Source organism: Pelodiscus sinensis, chromosome 7, assembly GCF_049634645.1.
Source record: "Pelodiscus sinensis isolate JC-2024 chromosome 7, ASM4963464v1, whole genome shotgun sequence".
Classification (NCBI taxonomy): domain Eukaryota; kingdom Metazoa; phylum Chordata; order Testudines; family Trionychidae; genus Pelodiscus; species Pelodiscus sinensis.
Window position 1 is genome coordinate 66,300,364 of NC_134717.1, and position 24,272 is coordinate 66,324,635.

Consider the following 24,272-nt stretch of genomic DNA (forward strand, 5'->3'; position numbering starts at 1 on the left):
GCAAAGTTCATAGACAGTGTGAGATTGGCGCTTTTGATGTTTATAAAAGCCAAAATCACAAATACTGAGACTTGAATTATTGAGACACATGCTACTTACTGAGGAAAATGTACTGTTAGTTCCTAAAGAACTCAATTCTACAGACCCTTTTGCTTGTTAATACAAGTTGAACCTTTCTCAGTCTGGCACTCTCTGGTCAGGCAACATCTGTGATCCAGTGTGATTTTAGTTAGCCAGATGTCCACTTAACAGGGACGTGGCCAAGTTTCCTGCAGTCCCATAAAATTTGTTTATAGCCACCAATTCTGGCTCTCAGTTTCTGTGCTATTATTTAGCTCAAATTTACCTCTAACTGTCTTCCACTGTTTACTAGGCTTTTAAAAGTGTTGTTAATGCTGCTAGAAATATTGACCTCCCATAGTTCAGCACCAGTCAGGTCCTGAAGATGCCAGATTAGAGAGGTTCAACCAGTCTTGTCAAAATTGGGCCTCTATTTCAGGAATAAGGATCAAAACTGCATAGAAAAGAATGACTAAACTAGTTTAATCTCGAACATCAAATAGAGACAAAAATAAATAAGGAAAAAGATGTAACAGACGTAAAAAGTATCACTAATAGATTAACTGAAGGTTTTTATTCCATAGATATATACTAGAAGATTTACCTGGAATTGCTTTGGTCCTTCAGGGCTGGGAGCTGTGAGGGATGCAGGACTCAGGGCATAGAACTGGAGGTGTGTGTGGGAGGTGAAGGCATCAGGGCAGGAGGCTGGGAGGTGTGTGTGTCGGGGGGGGGAGACCCTCAGGACAGGATTAGGGGTTATGGGGTCAGCGCAGGGGGTGTGGAGCTCAGGGTGGGAGTACAGGAGTCAGGGCAGGAGATGGGAGGTCGGGTCCAGGACTGGGCTGCCTGGCAGCTCATCCGGGGAGGCTGTGGACTGGTGGAGCTCCTCCTATCTGGCAATGTGGATGATGGGAATTGGTTTGGGGGCAGGCAGGGCACTTACTTGGGTCGGTGTCCAGAAATATGGAGAGCCCTAGCTGGCCACACTCTTCCAGGTGTGGCCACCCCCATGTGGTCACTCTGCAGCATAACTGTCCCCCATACTTGCTGCACCCAGTGGTCACTGCAAAGCATAACTGACCCACCTATTAAACCCCTCCATTCCATGTTATGGAAAACTGAATTCCACGCACAGCCCAATTTTCTGGCACAACCAAACTCTGACCTTGCTTTACATTAGGATAAGAGGAAGCTGTATTCCAAATTTGGTGGTCCTAGCTCTTACTGTTTAGCGGTTCTTGAACAACTAGATTCACAGAGACAGACAGACAGATGCATACTTTCTAAAATATATACATCTCCACAAAAGAGAATGATTCTAACAGTGCAAAACTCACAGAATTATTGGAGAGATCGTGAAGAATTTTCGTGAGGATGTAAATTGTACTCCATAGTCTAGTTGCTCCCAGTGTGTTAGCAGCCTGGCTTTCCCCTGGTCAGGTGTTTCAAAAGGAGTTCCCTTTACTGCATGTAAAAATACATACATTCCCTAGGGAAGAATTATTTTTTTTAAAAAGTAGCATTATTATTTTTGTTTTGTATTACTGTAGCCTCTTCATGACCCCATCAGAGATCAGAGCTATATTGTGCTAGACACAGGCACACAGTAAAGGAGTTTGTGCCATACTTATAACCTGGACGGACAAAAGCACAGAAGCAGGGAGAATGTGGAGTGAGGAGAAAGACACGCAAAGAATTAAAGTGACTTGCTCAACGACAGCAGGTCAATCCCAAAGATAAGATTAGAACCTAAGTTCACGGTTCCCAATTTTGTGACTTATCCATTAGATTGCACAGCAAGAATTATGTGATGAAACAGATTGTAAGTAAGAGCACTAACAAGTTCAGGACTGTTAATCAGTAGTCATAAAACACAGTGTTAAAGTCAGCAGTGATTAAGAGAATGTGATAAAGCCCCCTTAGTAGCTTTTAGTCTAATTGGTAAAACAAGCCTTTGAATAGGTGTGCACTGCAATTTTTTAGTACAGCATTCATTAACAGAGCAATCTTTTCCCTCCATAGTGGCAGATCACGGAAAATCCTAGGCCAGTGGTTGTGCTGTGGACCTGTGGCTGCCAGGCCACAGGGCTGGAGTATACCACTCTTGCCATGGCTGTTGGGAGAGGCGTGTCCTGCCCTACCTCTCAGCCAACCAACACCAGGCAGGGGTGTGGTCTTCTTCTGGCTACAGGAGAGAGCTTCCTTGTGCGGCGGGAGAGCTACGCAGGAGAAGCGCTCTTCTGCGGCCAGGAGGAGACCCCCCCCCCACGCTGAGCGGCCCTCCCGCCACGCAGTGAAGCGTTCTTCTGCAGCTGGAGGAGACCCCGCCCCTGGCCAATGTTGGCTGGCTGATAGGTGTGGGGAGACATGCTTCTCCCAACAGCCGCAGGGGGAGGGGAGGTGTTGGGTGGTGTTCCCTAGTCCTGCTGCGATGCAGGCAGCAGTACAGGGCTAGGTGAGTGGGGTGGGGTGGGACTAGTGCTGGGAGGCTCTGGAGACTGAGCTAGTAATGGGGGGGCTGTGGGGTTAGGGCTGGAATCGGGGGGGGCTCTGGGGATGCGGCTAATATTGGGAGCTGGCACTGGGAGAGGCTCTGGGAAAGTTGGATGCAGTGGAGCTCTGGAAAGGAGGCTGGCACTGAAGCATTTGGGATGGGGGGCTGGCACAGGGGGTTGGTTGCAGGGGACTCTGGGATCAGTGCTTGGTGCTAGGAGGTAGTGGAAGAGTGCGGGGGGGAGCTCTAGGAGGTAAGACTGGCACTGGGTGCTCTCGGGGCTGGGCTTTTGGCAGACTAGTAACATTTTATTTGCATAGTCATTGTTTTCATAATGAATATGCAAATAAAGTTACCAGTCCACCAAAAGTTTGTGAATGGGTTTGCCGGTCCCCGGTATCAAAAAGGTTGGGAACCACTGTCTTAGGCTATGTCTATAGTATAGTTTATGTTGGCATAACTTATATTGCTTGGGGATGTGAATAAATTCTCCCCAAGCAACATAACTTACACTGACTCCCACTAACACTGATAAGCAAAAGCGTTATCAGTTAATGCTATAGACTACACACAATTCCCCGTATTGCCATCAAGTTTTTTAGCAGGCTGGCCAATAGCCTGGCTCAGTTCCAGCTTGCGCCGGGTTTGGGACTTACATTTTAAATGCAGCGCTGCAGCAAGGGTATTAGGAGCCAGGCAAGCAGGCAGCCTGACTCAGTTCTGACTTGCGCCGGGTCTGAGTGCTCAGAACCCCCTTTCCCTGGACAGGGGCTGTTGCCACCTCATGCTGCTGCCTCTGTATCAGAGGCAACAGCGCGGGGTGACAGGCAGCCAGTTTGCGAGGGGAACTGGTGTGTAAACTGGCTCCCCTTGCGGAACAGCTCCTGCCTGGCACCCCACGCTGCTGCTTCTGATACAGAGGCAGCAGTGCGGAATGGCAGCGGGCTCCTCGAGAGTGGGGCTGACGTATACTGGCTGCTGGCCTCATCCCCGGGGACAACAGAATAGTCGAGTAACCGATAAGAATTCATGCAGTTAATCGGCTATTCAGTTAACCAATATTTAACATCCCTAGTGAAAGCATTGAATGTGTAGACATGCCCTTGTTGTTGATACTGGATTGGTGGTGGTCTCAGGATGCTAGATAAATTAATCTCAATTATGGCACAAGCTGATTGACCGTGGCCCTTGTTCTCTAACCTTGACAATGTTTATACTCACATATATACATTTTAAATGATCTCTGCAAAATTATAGCATCTTAAGTCAGAAAAGGCAGCTTGAACAAATTTTTTCCTCAGTTCAGACTGGCAGTGACTTTGGGTATGAGTAAGGGTCAGTGATATCTCAGTTAATTTCCCAGCCATCGTGGAGGCCTTGAGCACTGGTGCACCTCGGTCTCTCCTAATCTCTGCCTATGGCACATAACAGTCTAGTCTCCTGTTGGCTGTCATACTTTGATATAATTTTGGTTGTTAGACTTAGTTCACAGATGTTGGTGGTCTGTGATATACAGGAGCTCAGACTTGGGACCATCATCTTCCAGGTTTGAACGCTATGACCCCAAAGCCTGTCTCTACAATACCACAGAAAGTCAACCTAAAGTACACAACTCCAGCTATGTAGATAATGTAACTGGAGTCGATGTACCTTAGGTCAAATTATCACAAGGTCTATAATTCCAGGGGTTAACTACAAAATGATCTGCAGTTTATATGGCAGGTCTTCACTAGACCCAGCTAAATGGACCGCTGATGGATTGATCTCAGAGCATCAACCTGCTGTAGTGTAGATATAGCCTACGAGAATTATTTTTAAGGCTGAGTGAGCAACCACATATGCATGCGAGTATTTTTATACAAATCAGTGGGACCTCTACCTTTCTGCATAAGTGTTTACAGGCTCTAGGTCAAAGATTTTAATTATAATCCTGAAGTCCACCAAAGTCAGTTATCTTTCTCTTGCCTTCAGTGAGGGTTGTATCTGGCCCTGTGTGAAGACTGATTTTAAAAGAAACCTCTATCACATATAAGAACATAAGAACGGCTGTACTGGGTCAGACCAAAGGTCCATCTAGCTCACTATCCTGTCTACCGACAGTGGCCAGCACCAGGTTCCCCAGAGAGGGTGGACCGAAGACAATGATCAAGCGATTTGTCTCCTGCCATCCCTCTCCAGCCTCTGACAAACAGAGGCCAAGGACACCATTTTATCCCCTGGCTAATAGCCTTTTATGGACCTAACCTCCATGAATTTATCCAGTTTCTCTTTAAACTCTATTATAGTCCTAGCCTTCACAGCCTCCTCTGGCAAGGAGTTCCACAGGTTGACAACATGCTGAGTGAAGAACTTTCTTTTATTAGTTTTAAACCTGCTACCCATTAATTTCATTTGGAGTCCTCTAGTTCTTCTATCATGGGAACTAATAAATAACTTTTCTTTATCAGCCCTCTCCATACCACTCATGATTTTATAGACCTCTATCATATCCCCCCTCAGTCTCCTCTTTTCTAAACTGAAAAGTCCCAGTCGCTTTAACCTCTCCTCATATGGGACCCGTTCCAAACCCCTAATCATTTTAGTTGCCCTTTTCTGAACCCTTTCCAAGGCCAAAATATCTTTTTTGAGGTGAGGAGACCACATCTGTACACAGTATTCAAGATGTGGGCATACCATAGTTTTATACAGGGGCAGTAAGATATTCTGGGTCTTATTTTCTATCCTTTTCCTAATAATTCCTAGCATCCTATTTGCCTTTTTGACCGCCGCTGCACACTGTGTGGAAGTTTTCAGAGAACTGTCCACGATAACTTCAATATCTCTTTCCTGATTTGTCGTAGCCAAATTAGCCCCCATCATACTGTACGTATAGTTGGGGTTATTTTTCCCGATGTGCATTACTTTACACTTATCCACATTAAATTTCATTTGCCATTTTGTTGCCCAATCACTCAGTTTGGTGAGATCTTCTTGGAGTCCCTCACAGTCTGCTTCTGTCTTGACTATCCTAAACAGTTTGGTATCATCTGCAAATTTTACCACCTCACTGCTTACCCCTTTCTCCAGATCATTTATGAATAAGTTGAAAAGGATTGGTCCCAGGACTGACCCTTGGGGTACACCACTAGTTACCCCTCTCCAATCTGAAAATTTACCATTTATTCCTACCCTTTGTTTCCTGTCTTTTAACCAGTTCTCAATCCAAGAAAGGACCTTCCTTCTTATCCCATGGCCATGTAATTTACACAAGAGCCTTTGGTGAGGGACTTTGTCAAAGGCTTTCTGAAAATCCAAGTATACTATATCTACTGGATCCCCCTTGTCTGCATGTTTGTTAACCCCTTCAAAGAACTCTAATAGATTAGTAAGACAGGATTTCCCTTTACAGAAACCATGTTGACTTTTGTCCAACAAATTATGTTCTTCTACATGCTTCACAATTTTATTCTTTACTATTGTTTCGACTAATTTGCCCAGTACTGAAGTTAGACTTACCGGTCTGTAATTGCCAGGATCGCCTCTAGAGCCCTTTTTAAATATTGGTGTCACGTTGGCTACCTTCCAGTCATTAGGTACGGAAGCTGATTTAAAGGATAGGTTACAAACCACAGATAATAGCTCAGCAATTTCCCATTTAAGTTCTTTTAGAACCCTTGGATGAATGCCATCCGGTCCCGGAGATTTGTTAACATTAAGTTTTTCTATTTGTTCCAAAACCTCCTCTAATGACACTTCAATCCGGGACAGTTCCTCAGATTCATCACCCACAAAGGACGGTGCAGATTCAGCAATCTCCCCAACATCCTCAGCCGTGAAGACTGAAGCAAAGAAATCATTTAGTTTCTCCGCAATGGCTTTATTGTCCTTGATTGCTCCTTTTATAGCTCGATCATCTAGGGGACCCACAGGCTTTTTAGCAGGCTTCCTGCTTCTAATGTACTTAAAAAACATTTTGTTATTTCTTTTTGAGTTTTTGGCTAGCTGTTCCTCAAAATCTTTTTTTGCTTTTCTTATTACATTTTTACACTTGATTTGACAGTGTTTATGTTCCTTTCTATTTATCTCACTAGGATTGGACTTCCACTTCTTAAAAGATACCTTTTTGTCCCTCACTGCTTCTTTTACATGGTGGTTAAGCCACGGTGATTCTTTTTTAGGTCTCTTGCTATGTTTTTTAATTTGGGGTATACATTTAAGTTGGGCCTCTATTATGGTGTCTTTAAAAAGTTTCCATGCAGCTTTCAGGGATTTGGCTCTAGTCACTGTGCCTTTTAATTTCTCTTTAACTAACCTCCTCATTTTTGCGTAATTCCCCTTTTTGAAATTAAATGCCAGGGTGCTGGACTGCTGAGGTGTTCTTCCCACCACAGGAATGTTGAATGTTATTATATTATGGTCACTATTCCCAAGCGGTCCTGTAACGGTTATATCCTGGACCTGATCCTGCACTCCACTCAGGACTAAATCGAGAATTGCCTCTCCCTTTGTGGGTTCCTGCACTAGCTGCTCCAAGAAGCAGTCATTTAAGCCATTGAGAAATTTTATCTCCGCTTCTTTTCCTGAGGTGACATGTATCCAGTCAATATGGGGGTAATTAAAATCCCCCATTATTAACCTCTATCACATATAGCTAATATAATCCCTTCTTCCAAAGTGTAAAGAACCATAAAGCACAACAAATGTTTCCATCCTAGGATTAAATGCATAAAATCCTATTTTTGTCACCTCCACATTCTTCAGCTAGATTAATAGCTAATACCAGGGAGGTTACACACAGTGTTTGTTCAACATTGTATGCTACTCCAACTAATATTTGAGGGTTATCTACTTATAACTAGAATAAAGTGCATAGTTATTAGCAAGCCAATTGGCATTTATGATTTGCAATATTGTTTGAGTTTTCTAAAAGCTTTTTAAAACATTTTAAGTTGTTTCCCCAATTCAACTAAAAGACTTTGAACACCAAAATTAATAATCCCATCTTTTACCTTTTCTGGTTTTTTGCCCTTGTTAAAAACTGTAAATGCCTAACATTACTATGAGTAATCTCACTGCAGAAAGTAAAACAGTTTGGCCACTTAGCTTTCATTGTCACACAACCTAGAGTGGATTGTATCTTTCTCCTCTCCTATATCATACCTACGTACATTAATATCAACTAATTTCTTAATTAAGACAGAGTACTCACCAGATTGTGAATCACATTTGTTAAGGTCCATGCAACAGGAACACTGAAGAAGGGAATGCTGAGCAAGACAATATGAAGCATACCAACTCCAAGTGCATAAGTTAGCCACATTCCACGACTGTTCATCACCCTGGTGTTTGGATTTACCTCACTATGGGCAACTCCTACGTTCATTTTGCTCTATAAAAATAAAATTGTATGAAGTTTGGTATCACAGGATTCATATGTTACAGATATTAAGTATATTTCATATCTCATTTTAAGACTAGGAGAGAGACTATTTTACATCTATTATGGGGTAACATAGTGAGAATGTGTGTATTGGATAGAACACCGGACTTTGAAGTTAAGAGTTCTTTCTTCTGACATGAACTCATAGTCTGACTTTGAATATCTACACAATAAGATTTGAAAATTGTCACTCTGAAGCCTAGAATGTCCAAAGAGCATGTAGTGATGAAAACAGTTACACCCATGATTGAAGACACTTTTTGTTCAAATATCCCCAGTTTGAGTCATCATAGGGATTTGTGGTTTAACTATCCAGTTTTTAAGGTCTCACCTATATTAACTTTACAAATTACACCTATGTGGAGTATAGCTCAGGAACAGTTAACTGGTACCCAGGAGCAGCCCCCTGCCCACCACGGGCAGAGGGCTGCTCCAGCCCTGTGGGGGTCAGGAGGCCTATTGTATTGCTGGGCTGCCGGCTCCTTCTGTTGGCAAAGAGTGGGGCATGAGCAAGGTCCTGCTTAATCAGTTAACTGGTTAAACCTAAGGTTTAATCAGTTAACTGGGATTTTACATCCCTATTACAGATATAGTATGATATGTATATGTCAGCTATATGTGGGAGACAGCATGCAACGTGGAATATTTGTTCCAACCAAATTTGTTTGTCCAACTGTTACCCACACAAAACAGATATCTCCCAGGCCCACCCCCTAGACACAAAGCACAATAATTCTACACATGCAGCACAAACCCCTCCTTCACCATCTCCACAAATCTATACAACTCTCCCAGCACATCAAAACCCACACACAAATCAACATAACCAGCTACATCACACCCTAAAACACCACTCTGAAGAAAAGTCTCAGTTGAGTCCATATGAAGTGATGGAAACAGTGGAAAAAAAAGACCTTTCAACCATGTTTATAAATATCAAGTTCAATCAGCCATGGGATTTGCAATTTGTTACTTAAAAAAACCACCCGAACAACTTTATGATTCAGCTACTAGAATAACTCAAGAATTAGTTTTCTTACCTGATGGAATTTTGTTTGGCTTAATGTTTGCAAAGTGCTTTGAGATGTTCAGGTGAAAATTGCTTCTCATTAAATTTTAATTACCGTATTTGCCTGTGAGGCAGCTGAGATGGTGCAAAAATATTTATTGGAGAAATCCCTGCCCTGCTTTGTCCCACCAGTTTGGCCCTATGTACTAAAATGACTTCTTCCATTTATATCCACCACTTGTTTAAAAAAAATGCTGCCTCATTCATGTTGTCACACTATAAGGCTAGAACTAGTTCTATTCATTCCTAGAACACCACATTTCTTTCTCCCTAAAACCAGCCAACTGAAGTTACTAGCCTAACAAACACACAAGCCAGAGTATAAGTTCTTAGGGATGGCAGGTACTGATGCAGTGACAGTGGGTCAATGTGTAACATGAATGGACGCATCTTGCACACCTCAGATTAATCTGGGATGATGCTGTTTGGAGTCAGTACTTGCACAAACCTATTTCCAAATCTACACACGTGAATGACGAATTACAGTGCTCAAATCAGAAACACCTCTCTGTCTTCAAATGTGGTGGGAATCCCATAATCAACACCACAATTTAGTAGGAGAATCCAGATTGTTCTAGTACTGCACATAAATTGTAGAAATCACTCAGATCTTTTGACCCTGCAATGTCTTCTTATTTAATTGGCTTGACAAGTGACTCTTACTCTTAATCATTAAGATATGTTCATACCACATTCACCTCCTCATTCTGGCCAGAATCCATGCTGTATTTTGGACATTAAAGCTTTTTAAGTGTAATGAAACACAATGCATGGACTATTCTTTACAAACTATTAATGGATAAAAATTATGTAACTTTTAATCTCAATGCACGTTAAAGTTCTACATGCTGCAGAACTGAAAGCTACCTCTAGAGTGGAGGGAAACAGCCAAATGGCACTGAGGCAATTTTAGAAAAAGGTGTTTGTGAGATGTACATTAAGGATGTTAAGGACTAGTCGACTATCCAATAAGCAAATGCACTAGTCGATTCTCCCCCCTTGCTGCCTCCATCAGGGGAGGGGAAGAAGGGGTACTTCAAAGCAGCAGGGAGTCCCCAGCTGATCCCAGGTTCCCTGCGGCATTTCCATGAAATCTGGGATCAGCTCGGGACTCTTGTACATTTCAAAGCTGGCATGCCACATACAGCCCGGAGTTAGCGGGACTCTGGGCTGCATGTACATTTCAAAGGAGGAATGCGGAAGTGCCTATCGACTAGTCGACGGAAATTCCATTGACTACTTGACTAGTAAATGAATCGTTATTTAACATCCTGAACGTGCATAAGACCACTGTTTGGAAGCTGAAGGGAAAGAGGATATATTAGGCAGTGAGACTAGCGTTATCTATACTAGGGAAGTAAAATCCTGACAAAGGTGGGATTCTGGGCTGGGGACCACTCTAGCCCGGCTGGAGCATTCTCCAGCCCATGGGGCTTTCGCTCTCAGCCCTAGGCTGGGGCTACTGTCAGCTCCCAGTTCCCAGCCTCTGCCAGGCAGTCCCTGCTTGTGGGGCACACTGTGCTCTCCATGGCCAGAGACTGCTTCAGAGACCGAAGCAGCCCCTGCCTGCAGGGCACCTGGGACCACTGCAGACAGAGGCTGCTCCAAACAAGAAAAGTTCAAAGTTGCCTACAGAAGGCAGGGAGCTGCTCCAGCCCCCTGCAGGTTACTAGGTAACTGGAACCAGTAAGCATTACCCATTTAGAGTGATACTTACTGGCTAACTGGGTAACCAGTTAACCTTTCACATCCCTTATCCTATTCTTATGAAAAGCCTGATAGGTTTTTCATTGTCAATGCAAGTTGGAGAGTGCTCAGTTCTAAGGTGTCAGATGAAAGGCACATATGGTAAACTTGAATTCCAGGCAGTTGATCTGTCTCAGAAGGAAAAAGGAATTAGCTGGTCCTTCAATTTCAGGGACTCTAGGTGCCATCTCCTCAATTTGACAACTAGGACTCTAGTTCCTTTTCTTTTAAGAGAGCCCCTGACCAAGAGATCTCCTGATCAAATTCTAATTGTTAGCTCTACCTCAGCCTATATTTAAGGTAAAATATGTGTCTAGTCTACACTCCGATGCAAACTCTCCAATGTTAAACACTGATGCTAAGTAGGGATAAAGGGGCAGAGTGCTACTTTTTCTTTTTTTTTAAACCTCTTTTATCATCATGCTGCAATAAGGGCTTTTCCAAGCCAACAAGTGCCTTAGAGAACTGTATAGCACAGCTGTAAGACAAACTTCACATTAAAATATGATTAATGGAAAACCAGTTACAGAATGTTTAAAAGCAAAACAATTCCCACTTTCCTCTCATATGCACGCGCACACACATTTACATTGGCCACTACTACTGTTAAGCTATCTGAAGAGCCATTTATCAAGTTAAAAGTTACTGGGTTGTCTTTGCCTCTTCTAGCTTCATCCTCACACACAATTTATCAAAGAGGAGCCAGATTCTGATGTTACACTTACCTGAATCCAGAGTAAACCAAGTGATGCCAATGGAATTAACTCCAGATATAATCTTCACAATAACAGAGATTTGAATCAGGCTCCAAAATTGTGAAACGTTTCAGAAGTTATTGAGTGTCCCGAGGCCTGTAAAATGCTTTAGTTCTTGACTACCTGAAAGCAGAGGGTTTTTTTAGACAGGCTCCAGTCATCACTGAAAGTAAGGGTATCTATCCTTCCACATACTAGCAAAAAGTTCCCTGTTAAAACAAGAGGCCCAAAATGAGAGGTAGCTAGGGGTGAAATCCTTTACTCTCCCCTCCCTCACCCATCCCCCAAAAATTCCCACTGTATCAGGCACATTTTATGTTTGCTATTTTGCTGACTGGCATGGGAGATAATACACTCTCTACAATGCAGCCCTTCAGCCACAAAAAACAGCCCCTGTAGATCCTGACTCTAGCTACCTGCATTCGGTGTGAATATAAAAGATCCACCTTCGTTTGTTTTTCTGCTCCATCTGGCATACAATCTGGGCAAAAGCAGACTCCAAAGCCCGCAAGCAAGCTAGATCTATTTGCTGCAGGGCAGAGATCCCATTCACAGGCACCGAAGGAGAGAAGCCCTGACAAAAAAATCAGAGCTAGGCCCCTTTCCAGCACAAGAGCCGGTGTGTGCGGGGCCTGCTGCTGCTTTGTTATCGCAGGACCGCAGCCCTCTTTGAGGTGCGCCTGTGGATCTGCCTTGTGCACAACCCACCTCGCACACGTTCGGCAGCCCCCTTCCCCCTAGGCACGGCCCTCCCCCCGCTGCTCCATCCGACCCACGGCAAGGGGGGGGACCTACCCGCCTCCCCTCCGCAGCGCCGCACCGATCGCCCGCTGCCGAGCTCGCCTCTCACCAGCGGCCAGCCCGCTGCGGCGCACGCCAGCCGCCCAGTGGTGCAGGCGCGGGGAGGCGGGGCCAGCAGCGAGGCAGGCCCACCGCGCTGCCCTGCGGCCTTCCCAGCGGCGCGCTGCAGAGGGACGCGGGCGGGGCGCGGCGCGGCGGCGGGCAGGTGGGGCGCTGCTCGCGGGCGGGCGCCCGTGGCCCGGAAGCAGGCGGCGCTGGCTCGGTGACCTTCGGGACGGAAGGCGGCTCGTCACGTGCGGTGTAGCGGCGGGACTCGCCGGTTGCCTCCGCCAGAGGCCGCAGGTAACAGCGGGAAGTGCCTGGGCCTGGCCGCCAGAAATGCCGAGCCGCCTCTGCCGCGTGTGGCGGGAGTCGCAGCTGCTCCCTCAGCTCCTCGGGATCGGGGCCTGAGCGGACAAGCGGCTGGGACCGTCGCGTCCCTCAGGCGTAGCCGGGCGAGGGGGCACGTTTCACTCACTAGTTTCACATGACTGTGGGGGCTGTTGGCTGGGTTGGCTGTCACTTCCTTTGTGCCATTCCTCACCTGCGTGTGAACAATCTAGGGCAGTGCAAAGGAAGTGACACTACATTGTGTGGAAAGCAGAGAGATGTGGGGTTAAAAGATGCGGGGAGGGGAGGTAGACAGTACTTGGAGGTTTTTCAGGCTCAGTCTTTTTTGAGGTTTCCATTTTCGAAAGAACCATGTCTAGACTGCAGTTTTGCTTTCGAAATAGCGCTTTTTCCAAAGAGTGCCATGATGCAATTATGCAAATGAAGCATGGGAAATTCAAATTCCGGCTTCATTTGCAATTTCGAAGTGCCTAATTTACATCCCTCTGTCAAAAGAGGGATGTAATCTAGGCACACCCTTGGACCATGGGAACTAAGGACGATCGCAAACCTTTGCCAACTGTTTCTCCAAGGAATAGGTGCACTTCTTTGACTCATCTTTTCTAGCAGACTCTTAGCAGTATGTGTATTTTAAAAAAAACCACTACTGAGAGGCACTCAGATGCTATGGTGATGGATAAGGTATAATGTTGACTATAACAGGTTAGGGAATTGAAAGACACTTGCATGTACAGTTAGTTTTTGCAACAGTTTTTCCAAAGCATAAAGTTCTCACTGAATATCGATCATATTAGAAATGGCCATACGCTGTATTACTAGCTTTAGGATTGCCAACTGTTCTGACTGGGTGGACTGGATGCCATTGGTGTGAATGGCGTCCAGTCGGGAAAGTTGGCAACCCTAGTCCCCTTCCCCATACACATGCTATTAAAATGGCATTGCGATTAAGATTTTCCTTGCATAGAAATCCAGAGATTCAAATTTATGACCTTCATAACAACACTTGCAATTCAGCCAGTTTCCACATATGACCTATTTTGATTGCAGAGTACATGGTTTGGCCACCAGAGAATCCAGGTGTTACCTTTTGATCTTTGCCTTTGTCCAATGAGAGAATAATCTTCTCTTTTTTATTTAAAGACTCGTCGTCAAATAAAGACATTCAGCAAGCTAAAGTTGGGGGTGGGGATGGGGCAGGTTTGTTTTGTTTTAATGCAGTTAACCATGGTATTTTCAATTAAAACTGTGTAGGGAAATATCAATATTTACCAACTAATTGAGGGTAGACTTGGCAGAGGAAGTGCTTAAGCTTATGAGAGGACACTAAAATCAGTAGTTAAGTTATGTTTTAAACACTTGAAATTCTCTGACACGGTCCTTTCTAAAGACAAACCTAATATTACAGTGGGGGGGGGGGAGGGGAAGAGAGAGATTAAAATCTAAAGCTTGTATAAATATTAACTAATGTCCACCTTAATGCCCCAGTTCTTCTATTATGTATGTATTTTGCTTTGCATGTGAGTATCATTAGCTTCAAGGTGTACAAAGGTAAGCACATGCATAAAAGTGTTTGCAGGATCAGGATGCTAGATTGCAAACACTTCAGTGTAGGGAATATATCTTTATCTGTCTTTGTAAAGCACTATGTCTGTTTTATGACCGTATGTGAGTGTTCTATAGGTAATATAGTCCTTTGTGGCAGGTATAGTAAGTTTTATTTCCATTTTACTGATGGGGGATATTGAGAGGCAGAGAAATTAATGACCTGTTTAAAACACACGGTGAGTCTGTAGGAGAGTCAGGATTAGAATTTTGAAGTCCTTGGTTCAAGTCTTATTCTTCTGCTCTAGACCACACTGACACTGAATATGACAGTTTTTAAGAGACCAGAACCCAGCCTTCAATAGGTCAGATTCTGCTTTTATGTTATACAGAACTCCAATTAAATAAGTATGTGTTACATTGGCATATCTGAGGGCTGTATTTGGCTCAGTAATTTTACACAGGTTTAAAAAAAGTCTAGTCTCAGAAGGGTTAGAAAAAAGAGGGGCTTGTGACTTTCAGATTTTGGCACCAATCCTAGGCTCTTCATGGGCAGAGTGGTCCATCTATGTAGACGTGATTACAGGTTCAGGACCATATACAGTACAATCGCTCCCCGAGTTGCGAACGGTCAAGTTACGACCGTTCGCACTTATGACCAAAGCTCCCGTGGTCCTCAAGTCATGAAGGCAGTCCTCGAGTTACGAACATGACCCGCACTTACGAACAGCATGGTCGCGTGTAACTCAGTGGGGTCCGAGTTACAAACAGATCAAGTTATGGACAAGTGTTTTGTCCATAACTCGTTTGTAACTCGGGGAGAGGCTGTAATCATTTAGTCAGGGAACATGTGAGCACACACAGTCTTGAACAGAAAACAAAGTCTGAAGAATAACCATGGGACTGTATATTGTTTTGCCCATTGCTCAGTATTACTCTGAAACCACTATCTAATGTAGAAGTTCTCTCCTGTTACACTAGTGTTTTCTGATACAGGGCTTGACCCTACAGAAAATCTCTCCTAGTGAATATATAGTTGGTACTGTTTCTGTAACCACATGATTCACCTAACTAAATGTGGTGCATACTGATAACTGAAAAATGATTGAATAGAAATTTCATCATGTTTGTAAAACACCCATTACATTTTTGTTCTATTACCTCTTTCCATTCAGCTCCTCTGATTCTAAAAGCCCAGGGATGAAGCAGTTGCCAGCAGAAACTGTCCGTCTTCTTTCAAGTTCTCAAGCGATCACATCAGTTGTCAGTGTAGTGAAGGAGCTGCTAGAGAATTCCTTGGATGCCAATGCCACGAGTATTGACGTTAAACTGGTAAGTCTTCTCTGGGACTAAGTTGGACATAAGATGGAAAACTGGATAGTAATATACAGGGAACATTTCTCCTGTGTTATGTAAGGGTGCCTATTGGGAGCCTGCATGTAACCGTGAAGGTTAACCCCTGAGCCCAGGATCATTGGTTACCCGTGTACATGGTTACCCTTTCACATCCCTAGTGAGTGAGCTCTTCAGACTGTGAAATAGGTGGCTTCTTAGTCCAGCCAGATACAATGGAGGTGGGAGTGGCTCTTTGCATGGATAGTGTTTAGAGTGTGGATTGAACTGTTCTGATGTAAGAACCGTTAGAGCAGCTAAGGCTGGAGAGATAGCTTAACCGACTGTTATTTTATTGTTAGTTTCTTGATTTTTTTTTTTTTTTTTTTTAAGATAAACTCAAGGGAGTGGGAGATGAGTTTTTTACTACAGTGTGTTCAGGCTTTCTTTTACAGAAGGTTGGGAAAAGCATCTGCTCACACTGGAAGTTCTGCACAAGTGCCCAGAGCAATTTGGATAATCTGATTTGTATTGTATTTCATTGGTAATCCACTGACTGGAATTCAACCAAGGGAATTTCTGAATGTTGCCACCTGATGTTTGTTTATTGACACAAGAATGAGTGGAGGGTATCAGTCCAGTTCCTAATGGACAGATCTATACATCAGAATTGGCTTCCTTTTTGGCTCTCACTATCTTAGCAGCTAGTCCAAGATTCAGTCTCTATTACCCTCTTGATTTGTTTGCGCCAGATCAGATTTGAATCACATTAGTACATTGGTGGAGCAGTGTTGGAAAGCTTACTTTGCCATTGCTTGCGCTGTACCACTGAACAAAGAGAAAACATAGGCCATGTGTTAAGGTTGTCCCTAACTCTGGCACTCTAAGTGCAGAAGGTGGGTACCCAAAAGAGACTTTAAAATACCTTGCCACTAAAGACTTGTGTTAAAACTCCCTAACATCACAGATTTCCTGATCTTGGATCAGAATCGCTGCTACCACCCAAATGCAAAACCCTTTTGAAAACCCAGCAGGGTACAGTTGGAAATTCCTTCCTGTGAGGTACAATCAAGCTCTTTTAACCCTTCCCTTGGAGAGAGTTTGAAACTCAGCTGTTACATTAATTTCTCTTATAATTTGGCTGTGTAGTCTTAGGCACGTGCGCACAGAATCTCCCGTCTTCGAGGACCCAAGAATCATCAGATCATGATCTTAAGAGTGATTTTTATGAACAGCAACAAAAAAAAAGAGAGAACACACTCGGGTGAAACATTACTTGGTTGCTATGTGCCACAGAGAAACGGGGGGAGGAGGGTAAGGGAGAGAAGATAAAAAACAAGAGAATTGCTTCCCTGGCATCAATTTTAGAAATTACAGCATAGGGGGGTATTTACCCAGGTTCAGCACAGAGAAGTCCAACAAACCCTAAAATAAAGAAAATGACCTGATCACATCTGACTAAATATTCCCTAGTGATAGAGATGCAGCCGTGTTAGTCTGGTCTAGCTGAAACAATGTATTTTAGCAGTTGGAAATAAGGGGAAAAGACAGTAGTACTTAGCCACTCAGTCTTCTCATACCTCAGGCAATTCTGTGGATCACATGGTCTATGAATGTATGGGAACTGCTGATCCAAGATACTGTAGTTGATCAATACCAATTTCTTTTAAGACTATCACACTAGTTTTAATTCATCCTATTATGTCTGCTTACTGCAGCACATATTGTATGTTAGATCATAATCTGTTCAGAGAACCATTCAATAAATGAGTGAAACAGGTTGAATTATCTAGTCCAGTCATTGTGACAGTGAGTCTCCTTGCTTGTGATTTGAGTAATCTGCATTATAACGTTTGTTTTGATGTTTCTCATTTACAGTATAGCAAACAGCAAAACTTTGTTATGATGCCCCAGAATAACATGCTTCCTCTCATTTAAGTTATATATTTAATTTAGCCATCTCAGTTTAGTTATTTATAGTTCTAGACCTGCATCTTTTTAATATTAATTTTTGTTAGATGTTAACATTTGTCATATTAAAATAGTGGGGAAAAATCTCCCATGGAGAAAACTATATATTGGGAAACAATAAGATGAATCATGATGTTCAGTCCCCTTAGTGCCAGCTGCCTTTTAGAGAGAGAAGTCTTTTGAATTCATCACAGTAGACTTGTGCGAGTGTATTTAGGGCATCATTTTGACAAAATAATTATACAGCACTATCGACTATACGATTTTTTTAACAATAAATGTAACCTATAAAGGGAAAAACAGGTGTGCTTCTTTCTGATCTATAACGAAGGCCTGACATTTTTAAGTCTGTCTATCATTTACACATTAGAACACCAGGTTTAGTCTAAGATGGACTCCATGTGATGGTAATCTCATAAAAACAGAGAGTGTGAAAGTTGAACAATGAGACAAATAAGGATTTGTACTCTGATTGTCAGTGTTTTGTGTTTAAGAATATCAATTTAAATCCCATGATTGCTGTTTTGAATAAACCAAGCTTTTGTCCCAGATTAACATTCTTGCCCTTTTGAATTAATGTTGCCAGAGATTATAGTAAATATCTCAGATCTCTCTCATAGATTCTCCAGTAAAAGCAAAGGGAGAACTGACTTCATAATCTTTACATCTGTAGGATGAAGAAATGAGCAGAATACTTAACCCTAAATCACCACCCCCTTGCATGCAGTTCTTTTCTGTATCCTATAGAGAAACTAAAAAGTACACAATTGTAATTAAAAAAATCCTTGTAGGTCCTTGTTACACATTTGATAACATGACTCCCATTTACTTTGCATGTGAAAGATCTAGCCCAGTGTTTTCCAATTTTATTTGGATACGGAACCCTTTTAAACTTGAAAGAATTTTGCAGAACTCCTAATAACTGTCTAATATTTGTGGTCTACTTTTTTAGCTCCATATAAGTAAGGATAATAATAAACAAATGCTAAACAAGGTCGGGAGATCAGTATTTAGTTTAATTGCACATATTTAAAAACAAAAACCACATAATATTATTTTTTTTTAATCATAAAATGTTATTGTAATGGAATTTTCTCATGGAACCCTTATTGTCATTTTGTGGAACCCTGGGGTCCCGCGGAACACCATTTGGGAAACACTGATCTAGCCTATGATTAGGCTCCACCAAATTCATGGCCATAAAAATGTGTCACAGACTGTGAAATCTGGTATTCCCCAGAAGCATAGAAGTAAGAGTGGCAATACCATATTATGGCATCCTTATTTCTACTCTGTTGCCTACAGAGCTGGTCAGCTGGAGATTGGCAGCTGCGGACTAAGGGCCTGGGTCTGAGGAAGCAGTGCAGAACTAAGAATAGCAATATTATACTGTATGATCCTTCTGCGCTGCTGCTGGCAATAGCTCTGCGTTCAGAATCAGACTCCTGGCCTGCAAGTGCTGCTCTCCAGCTTCCCAGCTCAGAAGGCAGCTCGGCCACCAGCAGCAGTGTACAAGTAAGGGTAGCAGGACCACAACTCCACTCACAATAATCTTATGGCCCCTCACAAATAAGTGACATTTCAGATTTAAATGGCAGAAATAATGAAATTTACAGTTTTTAAAATCCTATGACCATGAAATTGACCAAAACGGACCTTGAATTTGGTAGGGCCCTAACTATGGTGAGTAAATAAAGTGGAATACATTCACAAAACATGCACTACTCTTTGGAAAAGGGAGGGAAGATCAAACAAGAATGAACCATCTTTAACATTCAGGGTATTGATCTTTTTCTCGGTTTATATTTTATAAAATCATGACCTAGATATTGAAATAACTTTTATTAGTCCATAGTGTAATAGTAGTGCTTTCCTAAAACTATATAATTTAATATGTTACTTGTTTTGGAACAATATAAAATTACTTAACTGTTTCTTTTTTCCTTTGTACATGTTTGTATAGACAAACATGTGTCCTGCAATCTCTTCACAAGGAAATGTGACACAATTTTGCCTATTTTGAGTAGGGATGTAAAATTTCAATTATTTGGCTAATCTAATAGTCGATGCAATTTGCGATTTGGGTCTGGCCCCAGGCTCCATGCGGCACTGCTGCTTTGAAGCACTCCTTCCTCTTCCCCTCCCCCATTGCTGCCTCTTTCTGATAGAGGCAAGGGGGGGGGGGGAGCAACTCATCAACTACCCTGTCAACTAGTCATTCACATCCCTAATTTTGAGGGCTGAAGGACTGAGCCTTCAATACACGTGGACTAACCGTTATACATAATCTCTAATTTTGCATTTGAGATGTATTTTTGTGATTGATATTATTACTCTTTTTAGGAGAATTATGGGTTTGACAAGGTAGAGGTGCGAGACAATGGTGACGGCATCAAAGCTGCTGATGTTCCAGTTATGGCAGTTAAGCATTATACCTCAAAAATAAGCTGCCCTGAGGATCTTGAAAGCTTGACCACCTATGGTTTTCGTGGTGAAGCCTTAGGATCAATTTGCTGCATAGCTGAGGTGAGATGTCAGACTTTCTTGCTGTCTTAAACAATTACAAAATATAAATGCAAGGACTTAAGGTTGTACCCTCAATCTCACTGTAGAATGCTGACTTTTTTTTTTAAAGGTATAATTTGGATGGTTTGATATCTTTTGGACAACTTGCCTTTCACTCCAGTGAAGCCACAGAGCTGGAAAGATTGCTTATTTTGAATTCACTGTAGGATTAGTCACTGGCTCTTTATCAAATCAGTTTGGTAGCCAGCATTGTTTCACTTCTCCCCTCAAGGCAACAGTTTGCAGTGTGACCTGATCCTTTCCTTTGATTCCAGAGTACAGGCTGTCCAGAATGTTCTTATTCATCATTCAATCTCACATCAGTTGCCATCCAATTATCATAATGATCTTCAGTCATGAGGTCTGGTTAGACTGCTCATTGTTCCTCGCTATTCAGATATCTATGACTGGTAAAACATCTTCTTTCACCTTTGAGTAGCTAGGAGCCTGTTCTCTGATCTGGTCACAGTGGTCGTGTGTTTGTGACCAGTACAACTGAGCACTACAATGCACTAATATCTAGGAATGAAACTTCTTACTACAAAAAGCTCTGTTTTCAAAATCTGTCTGTTAAGCAGTACAAAGCATTGAGACCATGTTCTGTGCACCTTTTTTACCAGCTTCATACTGAGTCAAATTCAAGTTTCTCATCTTTACCTTCGAAAGTCTCTGTGGGATAGGCCCAAGCTACCCACAGGCTGATCCTCATCTCCCAAGACAGAGAAGCTTCAGTGTGAGAGTGTGGGCTGACCATGAACCCATGGGCTGGGGAGAGTCTGTTTTTTCACAAGCACGTCCAATCACAGTATCACAACTACTCCTTCGTGGAATTCAGTGCTGAAAGAGATTACCTAGGGAGAGTGTATATTCACTGTTGTTGGAGGGTTTTAAGAACAGATTAGACAAGTACCTGTCAGGGACAGTCTCCATATATGTAATCCTTCCTCAGTATTGGGGCATGAAAGGAGGATGGAATAGATGATTTCCTGCGTTTCCTTGCAGCCATACATTTCTGTGGTTCTTCACTTCCTGCGCTAAACTAGTGTGTAGTGGTGCAATATATGGCTATGCTGTAGCTGTTTTTCACTCAGAAGGTATAGCTACATGCAAAACTTTTCCTATTTAAAGTCAGTTTGATTATTTTTTAAAGATCTCTAGGATACTTCTGATAACCTTAATACCTTCCATTCAGATCATTTGAAAATTTGAATTCAGTGGTTTAATATCTGAATGCAGTTACTTCATATTTATTGGACTGTTGAGTACTCTTGGTTTTGGTATAGGGTCTTTTGAATATCACCCAAGCCATTTAAAAAGTACTTTGCTACTGAAACATATTATTAGGGCAGATAGTGATGATTTGTTTTATTTTGGAATTCCTTATGAAGAAACTGTTCTGAAAGAACTCATGTGATGCAAAAACTCTTCCAGAAGAGAGCGTCTATGCTGGCTTGTGCTTTTGCGCAAGAGATGTGCTTTTGCGCAAAGGCATCTTTGCCAGTGTAGACGCTCTCTTGCGCAAGAAAGCTCTGTTGGCCATTTAACCATACGGCTTTCTTGCACAAGAAATTCATGTTGCCTGTCTACACTGGCCTCTTACGCAAGAACAGTTGCGCAAGAGGGCTTCTTCCTGAGCGGGAGCATCATAGTTCTTGCGCAAGTAGCACTGATTTAGTGCATTAGAACGTCAGTGTACTTGCGCAAGAACTCTTGGCCAGTGTAGACAGGCAGCAAGTTTTTGCTCAAAAGCGACTGCTTTTGCGCAAGGTCTCACCAATGTAGACACAGCCCTTATGTTTTCTCTCATGAAGAATAGGATTTTGAAAATCTTAAATACATTTAATTTCAAAAAGTCAGTTTAGAAATGTGTATTATTGCAGACATTGTTTAAAAAGCTACTCTTCACATAGTATACTGGTATGTAAGAAAAAGAAGTAGAAATCTGCCGTTTTTAATGATAGGGATAGAAAATCAATGTATTGAGGTATTTTTTTCATTAGTCTGATGAAAAAGAAAAGAAACAGACTTCAAAAAAATTGTTTAAGTAATTTGATGCGGAGACTCATTTCAGAACATATTTCAGGTCTTCATGGCATTTTGATCTTTGAAAATCCCTGGCTGACTTGAGGTCCTTTATTTCCAGGTTTTGATCACGACAAAGACAGCTGCTGATGATTTTAGCACCCAGTACATTCTGGACAGCAGCGGGCATGTAACTTCTCAGAAGCCTTCTCATCTTGGGCAAGGTTAGGTATGCTTATTGTGATGTTTTGCATTTATCCTTAGAAGAAGAACTGATCAGATTTGGAAGATTTTAACTCCTATATCCTGCTCTGATCCCCAGTGCAGCACACCCAAAATTTGAGCAGCTGTGACGAAGAGAAATTAAAGTAAAATAGTTACAGGTGCCTCATTTCCAACTGAGAATCTCTAGGGGCCATATCTCTGCTTTCTGTGCAAAACCCAAAAAAAGGGAAAATCTGCAGACTTGAAAAGTTCTATAGGGTTCTATGAATTGAAAAGCAAATTAGTGGGAGGGTTGAATGTAAAAAGAGGATAGGACACTTAGAGTATGCCTACACTGTGGAGCTGTTTCAAAATAACAGGCGGCTTATTCTGATGTCTTGGTAACCCGCGTTTCATGAGGGTTAAGGGGCATTTTGGAATAGCAAGTTATTTAGAAATTTGGCATTGTGTAGACCGAGCAAAATTATGAAATAAACTATTTTAAAATACACTCGAAATAAGCTATGCAACTTGTGTAGCTTATTTTGAGCTAAAGGTGCTATGTAGATACACCCTTTGATACCACAGTAACTAGAAAGTGCAAAGCCTAAACAGAATAGAACATGCATGGCCTTCAGTGTCCACACAGACTAGTAAAATCATGTAGATGATCCCTGTCACTGGTAGAATGGTGGGCTTACGTTCCATGCTGCCAGTGGCGTTCCATACAGCCATGATACAGAGATGGCAGTGCTTCGTTTGTCCTGGGGCTTGCCAGGGCTGAGGCCCAGCACCTGTAGATTTGTCTGTTCATAGAACCTCTGGGCTTCCTGTGTCAGTTATGAAAGTAAAAAATTGCTTGAGCCCTGGCACCTAATTGCCTGAGCCGCAGCACCTCTTTCATTACAGAGTAATCACTATGAGGTGGACTCTCCCCTCTGTTACACAGTGAGAGCTTATGTTGATATTATGCATGAACTTGCCTATAGATATGTTATGAACATTACATTCTTCAAGAGAGATGTCCCCGTGGGTGCTCCACATTAGGTCAATGCACTGCTGCCAAGCCTTAAATCAGAGATTTCAGAGCAGTACCCCCGCCTTCTTTTTCCCCCCAGGCTCCTCAGTTCCTTTTCTACTGCTTCCAGCTTCAGACGGATCTCAGCAGTGCTCCCTAGCTTCTTCACATCTACATACTTTTCTCTGTTCAAAACCAAGTTTTCTCTCCCCAGTTTATTGTTGTTGTTCAGGGTGAATTATTTAAGAACACTTAACCATACACAAATGGAAGGAGCAGTTGATAATAATGACTATAAATCAGAAGCTAGGAACTGTAGAAAATTGATAAACTTAAAGCTAAGTCTATTGCCAACTCAGTTAAGAACAGCAAGGATTTTTTCACAAATATTAGGAACAAAAAGAATTCTAATGGTGTTAGTCCATAACAAGATAAAAATGGTAAAATTGTCAGTGATAGAGGCAGCAAGGGGGGGAGAGAGAATATCAACTACAGCCTCTCTCCGAGTTACGAACAAGTTATGGACCAAACACTTGGCCATAACTCAATCCGTTCATAACTCGGACCCCATTAAGTTACACGCGACCGCGCTGTTCGTAAGCACGGGTCGTGTTCGTAACTCGGGGACTGCCTTTATGACCACTCCATGGGAGCTTTGTTCGTAAGTGCGAACGGTCGTAACTTGACAGTTCGCAACTCGGGGAGCGGCTGTAGTCAAAAGACTATCCAATAAGCAAATGCTCATCGGTTAGTCAACTAGTCTTTAACATCGTTAATTTAAATAGGAATAAATTCAAGGAAATTCTGTAGCCTGTATTATGCAGGAGGTCAGATTGGATGATCACAGAGATGACTTTGGGCCTTAGAATCTATGATCTAAA

The 24,272-nt window shown here is 42.5% G+C and overlaps 2 protein-coding genes and 1 long non-coding RNA gene across 5 annotated transcripts in view; 2 read left to right on the forward strand and 1 right to left on the reverse strand.

Annotated features, from left to right (window-relative positions):
• LOC112544166 (uncharacterized) overlaps positions 1-7,910 on the forward strand; it is an 18,458-nt gene extending 10,548 nt beyond the window's left edge. The window contains exon 4 of the long non-coding RNA XR_012905372.1: positions 7,771-7,910. This is a non-coding gene — a long non-coding RNA (uncharacterized LOC112544166). The remainder of the gene's footprint in view (positions 1-7,770) is intronic.
• Positions 1-7,919, reverse strand: part of ORMDL1 (ORMDL sphingolipid biosynthesis regulator 1) — a 12,299-nt gene extending 4,380 nt beyond the window's left edge. Inside the window, exons 1-2 of the mRNA XM_075934189.1 lie at positions 7,746-7,919; positions 1,401-1,552 (exon numbers count right to left, since the gene is read on the reverse strand). Of these exons, the coding sequence (XP_075790304.1) occupies positions 1,401-1,552; positions 7,746-7,919 (326 nt within the window). The remainder of the gene's footprint in view (positions 1-1,400; positions 1,553-7,745) is intronic.
• Positions 7,920-12,535: 4,616 nt separating this feature from the next.
• PMS1 (PMS1 homolog 1, mismatch repair system component) overlaps positions 12,536-24,272 on the forward strand; it is an 84,938-nt gene continuing 73,201 nt past the window's right edge. The window contains exons 1-4 of one of the 3 annotated variants that reach the window (XM_075934175.1): positions 12,536-12,689; positions 15,455-15,611; positions 19,926-20,108; positions 22,291-22,393. In XM_075934175.1, coding sequence (XP_075790290.1) covers positions 15,480-15,611; positions 19,926-20,108; positions 22,291-22,393 — 418 coding nt within the window. In that variant the 5' untranslated portion in view covers positions 12,536-12,689; positions 15,455-15,479. Of the gene's footprint in view, positions 12,690-15,454; positions 15,612-19,925; positions 20,109-22,290; positions 22,399-24,272 lie in introns of those variants that run through there. The other 2 variants (XM_075934177.1, XM_006113324.3) reach the window with 2 other exon arrangements.